This window comes from Salvelinus fontinalis, chromosome 23 (assembly GCF_029448725.1).
Source record: "Salvelinus fontinalis isolate EN_2023a chromosome 23, ASM2944872v1, whole genome shotgun sequence".
Classification (NCBI taxonomy): Eukaryota; Metazoa; Chordata; class Actinopteri; order Salmoniformes; family Salmonidae; genus Salvelinus; species Salvelinus fontinalis.
In genome coordinates, this window is record NC_074687.1 from 17534417 (window position 1) to 17546916 (window position 12500).

A 12500-nucleotide genomic window follows, 5' to 3' on the forward strand; every position below is an offset into this window, starting at 1 on the left:
CAAGCTATTTCACAGGTCATATCACCACACACACACACACACACACACACACACACACACACACACACACACACACACACACACACACACACACACACACACACACACACACACACACACACACACACACACACACACACACACACACACACACACACACTTCGCTAATGAGGCTGAGGTGTGTTTGAGTGTGTGTGTGTGGTATCAGTGAGAGACAGCTTGTCAGCTGGTGTTGGCAGAATGACAGACAGGAACTGACAGATTCCACCTGGATGAGGAGCGGAGAGAGGAGGAGAGGGTCAGGGGCTTGGTTAGCCAATTTTTTAAGTTGAAAAGTGAAAGTTCTCCATTGTCCATGAGTCTGACATTAAGAAGGTTTAAATGACGCTGATTGGAATTAGTCAGAGGCCAAAGCAATCAGCACACTCATTACTGAGCGGGGAGGGGTCAGTGTGGGAGTGCACAAGCCTGCATGTCGGTGTGTGTGTGTGTGTGTGTGTGTGTTTGTGAGTGACTGTGGTTTCCAGTTAGCCAGATCAGAGAGGCTATCAGAGCGCTGGATATCAGTGGGTTGCCAGGTTGGGATCCTGCTGTGTGAGGTCTGAGGCCTGGACACTGACAGAGAAGAGATAGCAGCGAAGATAGAGGAGCAGAAGAGAGGGAGAGGGTCATAGGGAGAAGAGGAGGAGAAGATAGAAGAGGAGGAGAGTAGGACAAGAAGAGACAAGATGAGAGAATAGTAGAGGAGGATTTGTGTAATGCCAGTAGCCCTCCAGTGATGGGGTCAGTGTGTTGATTAAAGCTACAATCCTGTCCTTCATCAGACCAGTCCAGCACCACTCTATCACTGACTCACTGGCTTTCATGTCTTGCTGCTGAAAAGAAGACACACAAACACACACGCACACACACACACACACACACACACACACACACACACACACACACACACACACACACACACACACACACACACACACACACACACACACACACACACACACACACACACACACACACACACACACACACACACACACACACACACACACAAAGACAGAGGCACGCTCTTAAAGGTGTCCTCAGAAAGCAGGGTAAAGGATAGTGTTGTGGCTTTGAGGCTTTACGAGGATATTCAGGAACACACACGCACACCCACACACCTTTCAATATCAAATCCTGCCTTTAATCTGAAAGTCAATGGAATTCAACATCCTCTCTCCCCTAATATCCACTGAGTCATTACTACATGCTGAAAGTGAAACTTCATATTCATCCTCTCCAGCACCACATCAACATACAGTATGTGAAAATGGTGTGTTCCAATGTTTTGTAGTAAAAAATCATAATCAACTCAATTAGTAGCCAATGCCAGCTCATAATTGGTTAAAATCACAGGATGCACACCAATGATGTCATTGGAAACCATTATCTTCCTCTGTATTTTTTACTACAAAACCTAGAAACGTGACATTTTCACATATGTTGATGTTGGGGGGGTGCTGGATGCTGATGAGCAGAGGAGAGAGGGACGAGAGGATGAGAGGAAAAAGTGTGAAGCGACGAGAGAGAGGCGAGAAAGGAGAGAGGGATGAGAGGATGAGAGGAAAAAGTGTAAAGCGACGAGAGAGAGGCGAGAAAGGAGAGAGGGATGAGAGGATGAGAGGAAAAAGTGTAAAGCGACGAGAGAGAGGCGAGAAAGGATAGAGGGATGAGAGGATGAGAGGAAAGAGTGTAAAGCGACGAGAGAGAGGCGAGAAAGGAGAGAAGGATGAGAGGATGAGAGGAAAAAGTGTAAAGCGACGAGAGAGAGGCGAGAAAGGATAGAGGGATGAGAGGATGAGAGGAAAAAGTGTAAAGCGACGAGAGAGAGGCGAGAAAGGAGAGAGGGATGAGAGGATGAGAGGAAAAAGTGTAAAGCGACGAGAGAGAGGCGAGAAAGGAGAGAGGGATGAGAGGATGAGAGGAAAAACTGTAAAGCGACGAGAGAGAGGCGAGAAAGGATAGAGGGATGAGAGGATGAGAGGAAAAAGTGTAAAGCGACGAGAGAGAGGCGAGAAAGGAGAGAGGGATGAGAGGATGAGAGGAAAAAGTGTAAAGCGATGAGAGAGGCGAGAAAGGAGAGAGGGATGAGAGGATGAGAGGAAAAAGTGAAAAGTGACGAGAGAGAGGCGAGAAAGGAGAGAGGGATGAGAGGATGAGAGGAAAAAGTGTAAAGCGACGAGAGAGAGGCGAGAAAGGAGAGAGGGATGAGAGTGTTGTAAGATAACCCTGAAGATGATGTGAAGAGCAGCAGTGTGTGTTTAGAGTAGGCTGTATGAACGCTGTAAAGTACAGAGAGAAACCCACTCCTACACAGGCCGGATGGTCACATATACATAGACAGATCTACAGTGCCTTTGGAAAGAATTCAGACCCCTTGACTTTTTCCCACATTAACGTGATGAGGGGAAAAAACTAATTAGTCAATTTTTGTTAGGTTACAGCCTTATACAAAAATGTATTCAATCATGTTTTCCCCTCATCAATCTACACACAATTCCACATAATGACAAAGCAAAAACAGGTTTTAAGAAATGTTTGCTAATTTAGAAAAAAATCTGTAATATCACATTTATATAAATATTCAGACCCTTTACTCAGTACTTTGTTGAAACACCTTTGGCAGCAATTACAGCCTTGAGTCTTCTTGCGGATGACTCTACAAGCTTGGCACACCTGTATTTGGAGAGTTTCTCCCATTCTTCTCTGCAGATGTCCCCAGGCCCTGCATGTCCCCAGTCACCCTCATTTGTTGACTTCTGTGATCGAAAAAGCCTTGGCCTCATGCATGTTAACATCAGAAGCCTCCTGCCTAAGTTTGCCTTACTCACCGCTTTAGCACACTCTGCCAACCCTGATGTCCTTGCCGTGTCTGAATCCTGGCTTAGGAAGGCCACCAAAAACTCTGAGATTTCCATACCCAACTATAACACTTTCCGTCAAGATAGAACTGCCAAAGGGGGAGGAGTTGCAATCTACTGCAGAGATAGCCTGCAAAGTTCTGTCATACTTTCCAAGTCTATGCCCAAACAGTTTGAACTTCTAATTTTAAAAATTAATCTCTCTCCAGAAATAAGTCTCTCACTGTTGCCGCCTGCTACCGACCCCCCTCAGCTCCCAGCTGTGCCCTGGACACCATCTGTGAATTGATCGCTCCCCATCTAGCTTCAGAGTTTGTTCTGTTAGGTGACCTAAACTGGGATATGCTTAACACCCCGGCAGTCCTACAATCTAAGCTTGATGCCCTCAATCTCACACAAATCATCAAGGAACCCACCAGGTACAACCCCAAATCCGTAAACATGGGCACCCTAATAGACATTATCCTGACCAACTTGCCCTCCAAATACACCTCTGCTGTCTTCAATCAAGATCTCAGCGATCACTGCCTCATTGCCTGTATCCGCCACGGGTCCACGGTCAAACGACCACCCCTCATCACTGTCAAACGCTCCCTGAAACACTTCTGCGAGCAGGCCTTTCTAATCGACCTGGCCCGGGTACCCTGGAAGGATATTGACCTCATCCCGTCAGTTGAGGATGCCTGGTCATTCTTTAAAAGTTACTTCCTCACCATATTAGACAAGCATGCTCCGTTCAAAAAATGCAGAACCAAGAACAGATATAGCCCTTGGTTCACTCCAGACCTGACTGCCCTCGACCAGCACAAAAACATCCTGTGGCGAACTGCGATAGCATCGAAGAGCCCCCGTGATATGCAACTGTTCAGGGAAGTCAGGAACCAATACACGCAGTCAGTCAGGAAAGCAAAGGCCAGCTTTTTCAAGCAAAAATTTGCATCCTGTAGCTCTAACTCCAAAAAGTTCTGGGATACTGTAAAGTCCATGGAAAACAAGAGCACCTCCTCCCAGCTGCCCACTGCACTGAGGCTAGATAACACGGTCACCACTGATAAGTCCGTGATAATCGAAAACTTCAACAAACATTTCTCAATGGCTGGCCATGCCTTCCACCTGGCAACTCCAACCTTGGCCAGCAGCCCCGCCCGGCCCGCTGCTACTCGCCCAAACGTCCCCAGCTTCTCCTTTACCCATATCCAGATAGCAGATGTTCTGAAAGAGCTGGAAAACCTGGACCCATAAAAATCAGCTGGGCTTGACAATCTGGACCCACTATTTCTGAAACTGTCCGCCGCCATTGTCGCACCCCCTATTACCAGCCTGTTCAACCTCTCCTTCGTATCATCTGAGATCCCCAAGGATTGGAAAGCTGCCGCTGTCATTCCCCTCTTCAAAAGGGGAGACACCCTGGACCCAAACTGTTACAGACCTATATCCATCCTGCCCTGCCTAGCTAAGGTCTTCGAAAGCCAAGTCAACAAACAGATCACTGACCATCTCGAATCCCACCGTACCTTCTCCGCTGTGCAATCCGGTTTCCGAGCCGGTCACGGGTGCACCTCAGCCACGCTCAAGGTACTAAACGATATCATAACCGCCATCGATAAAAGACATTACTGTGCAGCCGTCTTCATCGACCTGGCCAAGGCTTTCGACTCTGTCAATCACCATATTCTTATCGGCAGACTCAATAGCCTCGGTTTTTCTAATGACTGCCTTGCCTGGTTCACCAACTACTTTGCAGACAGAGTTCAGTGTGTCAAATCGGAGGGCATGTTGTCCGGTCCTCTGGCAGTCTCTATGGGGGTACCACAGGGTTCAATTCTTGGGCCGACTCTTTTCTCTGTATACATCAATGATGTTGCTCTTGCTGCGGGCGATTCCCTGATCCACCTCTACGCAGACGACACCATTCTGTATACTTCCGGCCCTTCCCTGGACACTGTGCTATCTAACCTCCAAATGAGCTTCAATGCCATACAACACTCCTTCCGTGGCCTCCAACTGCTCTTAAATGCTAGTAAAACCAAATGCATGCTTTTCAACCGTTCGCTGCCTGCACCCGCACGCCCGACTAGCATCACCACCCTGGACGGTTCCGACCTAGAATATGTGGACATCTATAAGTACCTAGGTGTCTGGCTAGACTGCAAACTCTCCTTCCAGACTCATATCAAACATCTCCAATCCAAAATCAAATCTAGAGTCGGCTTTCTATTCCGGAACAAAGCCTCCTTCACTCACGCCGCCAAACTTACCCTAGTAAAACTGACTATCCTACCGATCCTCGACTTCGGCGATGTCATCTACAAAATAGCTTCCAATACTCTACTTAGCAAACTGGATGCAGTTTATCACAGTGCCATCCGTTTTGTTACTAAAGCACCTTATACGACCCACCACTGCGACCTGTATGCCCTAGTCGGCTGGCCCTCGCTACATGTTCGTCGTCAGACCCACTGGCTCCAGGTCATCTACAAGGCTATGCTAGGTAAAGTGCCGCCTTATCTCAGTTCACTGGTCACGATGGCTACACCCACCCGTAGCACGCGCTCCAGCAGGTGTATCTCACTGATCATCCCTAAAGCCAAAACCTCATTTGGACGCCTTTCCTTCCAGTTCTCTGCTGCCTGCGACTGGAACGAATTGCAAAAATCTCTGAAGTTGGAGACTTTTATCTCCCTCAACAACTTTAAAAATCTGCTATCCGAGCAGCTAACCGATCGCTGCAGCTGTACATTTTTTATTTATTTTTTTTATTTTTTTTATTTAACCTTTATTTAACCAGGTAGGCAAATTGAGAACACGTTCTCATTTACAATTGCGACCTGGCCAAGATAAAGCAAAGCAGTTCGACACATACAACAACACATAGTTACACATGGAGTAAAAACAAACATATAGTCAATAATACAGTGAAAAAAAATAAGTCTATATACAATGTGAGCAAGTGAGGTGAGATAAGGGAGGTGAAGGCAAACAGATATATGTATAAATAAATAAAAATATAAAAAGGCCATGGAGGCGAAGTGAGTACAACACAGCAAGTAAAATAAAAACTAAAAAAAACACTGGAATGGTTGGTTTGCATTGGAAGAAAGTGCAAAGTAGAGACAGAAATAATGGGGTGCAAAGGAGCAAAATAAATTAATAAATAAATACAGTAGGTAAAGAGGTAGTTGTTTGGGCTAAATTGTAGATGGGTTATGTACAGGTGCAGTAATCTATGAGCTGCTCTGACAGCTGGTGCTTAAAGCTAGTGAGGGAGATAGGTGTTTCCAGTTTCAGAGATTTTTGTAGTTCGTTCCAGTCATTGGCAGCAGAGAACTGGAAGGAGAGGCGTCCAAAGGAAGAATTGGTTTTGGGGGTGACTAGAGAGATATACCTGCTGGAGCGCGTGCTACAGGTAGGTGCTGCTATGGTGACCAGCGAGCTGAGATAAGGGGGGACTTTACCTAGCAGGGTCTTGTAGATGACCTGGAACCAGTGGGTTTGGCGACGAGTATGAAGCGAGGGCCAGCCAACGAGAGTGTACAGGTCGCAGTGGTGGGTAGTATATGGGGCTTTGGTGACAAAACGGATGGCACTGTGATAGACTGCATCCAATTTATTGAGTAGGGTTTTGGAGGCTATTTTGTAAATGACATCACCGAAGTCGAGGATTGGTAGGATGGTCAGTTTTACAAGGGTATGTTTGGCAGCATGAGTAAAGGATGCTTTGTTGCGGAATAGGAAGCCAATTCTAGATTTGACTTTGGATTGGAGATGTTTGATGTGGGTCTGGAAGGAGAGTTTACAGTCTAACCAGACACCTAGGTATTTGTAGTTGTCCACATATTCTAAGTCAGAGCCGTCCAAAGTAGTGATGTTGGACAGGCGGGCAGGAGCAGGCAGCGATCGGTTGAAGAGCATGCATTTGGTTTTACTTGTATTTAAGAGCAGTTGGAGGCCACGGAAGGAGAGTTGTATGGCATTGAAGCTCGCCTGGAGGGTTGTTAACACAGTGTCAAAAGAAGGGCCAGAAGTATACAGAATAGTGTCGTCTGCGTAGAGGTGGATCAGAGAATCACCAGCAGCAAGAGCGACATCATTGATGTAAACAGAGAAGAGAGTCGGTCCAAGAATTGAACCCTGTGGCACCCCCATAGAGACTGCCAGAGGCCCGGACAACAGACCCTCCGATTTGACACACTGAACTCTATCAGAGAAGTAGTTGGTGAACCAGGCGAGGCAATCATTAGAGAAACCAAGGCTGTCGAGTCTGCCAATGAGGATGTGGTGATTGACAGAGTCAAAAGCCTTGGCCAGGTCAATGAATACGGCTGCACAGTATTGTTTCCTATCGATGGCGGTTACGATATCGTTTATGACCTTGAGCGTGGCTGAGGTGCACCCATGACCAGCTCTGAAACCAGATTGCATAGCGGAGAAGGTGTGGTGTGATTCGAAATGGTCGGTAATCTGTTTGTTGACTTGGCTTTCGAAGACCTTAGAAAGGCAGGGTAGGATAGATATAGGTCTGTAGCAGTTAGGGTCAAGGGTGTCCCCCCCTTTGAAGAGGGGGATAACCGCAGCTGCTTTCCAATCTTTGGGGATCTCAGACGACACGAAAGAGAGGTTGAAGAGGCTAGTAATAGGGGTGGCAACAATTTCAGCAGATAGTTTTAGAAAGAAAGGGTCCAGATTATCTAGCCCGGCTGATTTGTAAGGGTCCAGATTTTGCAGCTCATTAAGAACATCAGCTGACTGTATTTGGGAGAAAGAGAAATGGGGAAGGCTTGGGCGAGTAGCAGAGGGGAGGGCAGTGCTGTTGTCCGGGGTAGGGGTAGCCAGGTGGAAAGCATGGCCAGCCGTAGAAAAATGCTTATTGAAATTCTCAATTATAGTGGATTTGTCGGTGGTGACAGTGTTTCCTATCTTCAGAGCGGTTGGAAGCTGGGAGGAGGTGTTCTTATTCTCCATGGACTTTACGGTGTCCCAGAACTTTTTTGAATTTGTGTTGCAGGAAGCAAATTTCTGCTTGAAAAAGCTAGCCTTGGCTGTTCTAACTGCCTGTGTATATTGGTTTCTGGCTTCCCTGAAAAGTTGCATATCACGGGGGCTGTTCGATGCTAATGCAGAACGCCATAGGATGTTTTTCTGTTGGTTAAGGGCAGTCAGGTCAGGAGAGAACCAAGGGCTATATCTGTTCCTGGTTCTAAATTTCTTGAATGGGGCATGCTTATTCAAGATGGTGAGGAAGGCATTTTTAAAAAATGACCAGGCATCCTCTACTGACGGGATGAGATCAATATCCTTCCAGGATACCCCGGCCAGGTCGATTAGGAAGGCCTGCTCGCTGAAGTGTTTCAGGGAGCGTTTGACAGTGATGAGTGGAGGTCGTTTGACCGCTGACCCATTACGGATGCAGGCAATGAGGCAGTGATCGCTGAGATCTTGGTTGAAAACAGCAGAGGTGTATTTGGAGGGCAAGTTTGTTAGGATGATATCTATGAGGGTACCCGTGTTTACGGAATTGGGGTGGTACCTGGTAGGTTCATTGATAATTTGTGTGAGATTGAGGGCATCAAGCTTAGATTGTAGGGTGGCTGGGGTGTTGAGCATGTTCAAATTTAGGTCGCCTAGCAGCACGAGCTCTGAAGATAGATGGGGGGCAATCAGTTCACATATAGTGTCCAGAGCACAGCTGGGGGCAGAGGGTGGTCTATAGCAGGCGGCAACGGTGAGAGACTTGTTTTTAGAGAGGTGGATTTTTAAAAGTAGAAGTTCAAATTGTTTGGGAACAGACCTGGATAGTATAACAGAACTCTGCAGGCAGTCTTTGCAGTAGATTGCAACACCGCCCCCTTTGGCCGTTCTATCTTGTCTGAAAATATTGTAATTGGGGATAAAAATGTCTGAATTTTTGGTGGTCTTTCTAAGCCAGGATTCAGACACGGCTAAAACATCCGGGTTGGTAGAGTGTGCTAAAGCAGTGAACAAAACAAACTTAGGGAGGAGGCTTCTAATGTTAACATGCATGAATCCAAGGCTATTACGGTTACAGAAGTCATCAAAAGAGAGCGCCTGGGGAATAGGAGTGGAGCCAGGTACTGCAGGGCCTGGATTCACCTCTACATCACCAGAGGAACAGAGGAGAAGTACGATAAGGGTATGGCTAAAAGCTATGAGAATTGGTCGCCTAGAGCTACTAGAGCAGAGAGTAAAAGGAAGTTTCTGGGGGCGATAAAATAGTTTAAAGGAATAATGTACAGACAAAGGTATGGTAGGATGTGAATACAGTGGAGGTAAACCTAGGTATTGAGTGATGATGAGAGAGATCTTGTCTCTAGAAACATCATTGAAACCAGGTGATGTCATCGCATATGTGGGTGGTGGAACTGAGAGGTTGGATATGGTATAGAGAGCAGGGCTAGAATCTCTACAGTGAAATAAGCCAATAAACACTAACCAGAACAGCAATGTACAAGGCATATTTACATTAAGGAGAGGCATGCTTAATCGAGTGATCAATAAGGGTCCAGTGAGTAGAGGTTGGTTGGGGTCGTGGCGATCCAGACAGCTGGCCGGGTATATGGCTATCGGTAGCAGCATAGGATGGAGGTCTGTTTGTAGATACCTCGTGCGTTTCCGTCGGTAGGTTCCGTGTAGTGGGGTTTTGTTCAGATAGCAGCCGATAAGACAGCTAACGATTAGCGGGCCTCAGATGAGCGTTCAGGTAACGTCGGGACGGAGGTGCCGGTTGGATAAATCCCTCGGGCAGATAACGTCGGCAGTCAGTCGTGAAGGCCCGGTGGGGTTCCGTATCTGCAGCAGCAACAAAAGAAACGGGTCCGGATGGTGATGGAACTCCTCAGCTGGCTAGCTCCAGCATGATTTGAGTTTGCTCCGGGGTCGACATAAGCCAATAGTCACACGGTATGCAGCTAGCTAGCTGCGAAATCAAGGTGCAAGTGTCCAGAGCCTGCGGTTGGAATCCGGGGAAACTGAAAAAAAAAAAAAAAAAAAAAAAAAAAAGGCCCGGAATGCTCCGGTCCGAGTCGCGTTGCACAAAAGTGCCGGTAGATTATCGAGCTAAAGGAATAGCTGATGACCGCAAAACGTGGGCAGCTGAAACACCAACGCTAGCCAGCAAACCGGCTAATTTCGGGGCAGCTACAGATTAGCTTCTGGCTAGCTATCGGAGTAGCTTCTGGTTAGCTTTCAGGCTAGCTTCTGAATTAGCCCTTGGCTATCTTCCACGATGGATTTTCAGATTGAGGTAAATAATACTATTGTAATTGGTGAAGCGGGTTGCAGGAAAGCTTTTGCAGGAAAGCTTTTGTAGTTGAGTTCTTGGATAATAAAATAAATTAAAGATATGTGAAGAAAAGGTGTAAATATATATATATACAGGACACGACACGACAATACGGAAAAAGACGTCTGAACTGCTAAGCCACCTTGGAACATAGTCCATCTGTAAACTACCCACCCAATTTACCTACCTCACCCCCATAATGCTTTTATTTATTTACTTTTCTGCTCTTTTGCACACCAGTATCTCTTCTTGCACATGATCATCTGATGATTTATCACTCCAGTGTTAATCTGCTAAATTGTAATTATTCGATTTATTGCCTACCTCATGCCTTTTGCACACATTGTATATAGATTCTCTTTTTCCTACCATGTTATTGACTTGTTTATTGTTTACTCCATGTGTAACTCTGTGTTGTTGTCTGTTCACACTGCTATGCTTTATCTTGGCCAGGTCGCAGTTGCAAATGAGAACTTGTTCTCAACTAGCCTACCTGGTTAAATAAAGGTGAAATAAAAATAAAAATAAAAAAGATCCTCTCAAGCTCTGTCAGGTTGGATGGGGAGCGTTGCTGCACAGCTATTGTCAGGGCTATCCAGAGATGTTCAAGTCCGGGCTTTGGCTGGGCCACTCAAGGACATTCAGAGACTTGTCCCAAAGCAGCTCCTGCGTTGTCTTGGCTGTGTGCTTATGGTCGTCTTGTTGGAAGGTGAACCTTCGCCCCAGTCTGAGGTCCTGAGCACTCTGGAACAGGTTTTCATCAAGGATCTCTCTGTACTTTGCTCCATTCATCTTTCCCTCACTCCTGACTAGTCTCCCAGTCACTGCAGCTGAAAAACACCCCCACAGCCTGATGCTGCCACCACCATGCTTCACCGTAGGGATGGTGCCAGGTTTCCTCCAGACGTGACGCTTGGCATTCAGGCCAAAGAGTTTCATCTTGGTTTCATCAGACCAGACAATTTTGTTTCTCATGGTCTGAGAGCCTTCAGGTGCCTTTTTGCAAACTCCAAGCGTGCTGTTATGTGCATTTCACTGAGGAGTGGCTTCCGTCTGGCTACTTTACCATAAAGGCCTGATTGGTGGAGTGCAGCAGAGATGGTTGTACTTCTGAAAGGTTCTCCAATCTCCACAGAGGAACTCTAGAGCTCTGTCAGAGTGACCATCGGGTTCTTGGTCACCTCCCTGAACAAGGCCCTTCTCCCCCGATTGCTCAGTTTGATGGCGGAGGCCACTGTGTTCTTGAGGACCTTCAATGCTGCAGAATTTTTTTGGTACCCTTCCCCAGATCTGTGTCTCAACACAATTCTGTCTCGGAGCTCTACAAACAATTCCTTCGACCTCATGGCTTGGTTTTTGCTCTGACAACTGTGAGACCTTATATAGACAGGTGTGTGCCTTTCCAAATCAATTGAATTTACCACTGGTGGACTCCGATCAAGTTGCAGAAACATCTCAAGGATGATCAATGGAAACAGGATGCACCTGAGTTCAATTTCGAGTCTCATAGCAAAGGGTCTGAATACTTATGTAAATAAGGTATTTCTGTTTTGTATATATATTTTTTTTTATGTGCAAAAATGTCTAAAAAACTGTTTTTTGCTTTGTCATTATGGGATGTTGTGTGTAGATTGCTGAGGATTTAAAAAAAAATGTAATCCATTTGAGAATAAGGCTGTAATGTAACAAAATGAACACTTTCCGAAGGCACTGTATACATGAGGATAGGGGGACAGGAACATGCACAGTTCTGCTTTTAACTGGTTCTTGTTTGAAGCTACTTCTCTGTTCACAGTGTCTCAGTTCTCTCCCATACTTAGAAAGCTTTTCAGAACAGATAGAACAGAGAAAGAGGCTCACACCTACACAGATTGAAAGGTCATCTCAAAGGTTCATCACACACCGAAACATCCTACTTTTAACTGTTCTTTAAGTACTTTTATAACTGTTGTACTTTTCAGTGTGCAATGCCCAATACAGTTGTATTACTGTATGTAGGTCTCTCAGTAAAGAGGGAGCTGTCCACATTTAGTGCTGTCCATGGTGCTGAATTCTTATTCAATCCTGTCTGTGGTGCTGACTGTTGTCTGTGGTGCTGGTTGTTGTCTGTGGTGCTGTCTGTTGTCTGTGGTGCTGGTTGTTGTCTGTGGTGCTGTCTGTTGTCTGATGACCTATTAGTCCCATGGGACATCTCCCAAGTCCCCAGGAAATCTGTGTGTGTGTATGTGTGTGTGTGTGTGTGTGTGTGTGTGTGTGTGTGTGTGTGTGTGTGTGTGTGTGTATATTCATCTTACCGT

The 12500-nt window shown here is 46.2% G+C and overlaps 1 protein-coding gene across 1 annotated transcript in view; it reads right to left on the reverse strand.

The window, feature by feature from the left end:
• Positions 1 to 12500, reverse strand: part of LOC129820950 (ephrin type-A receptor 6-like) — a 345999-nt gene that overhangs the window by 15471 nt on the left and 318028 nt on the right. Inside the window, exon 9 of the mRNA XM_055878103.1 lies at positions 12498 to 12500. This exon is cut by the window's right edge and continues 106 nt beyond it. Within this exon, the coding sequence (XP_055734078.1) occupies positions 12498 to 12500 (3 nt within the window). The remainder of the gene's footprint in view (positions 1 to 12497) is intronic.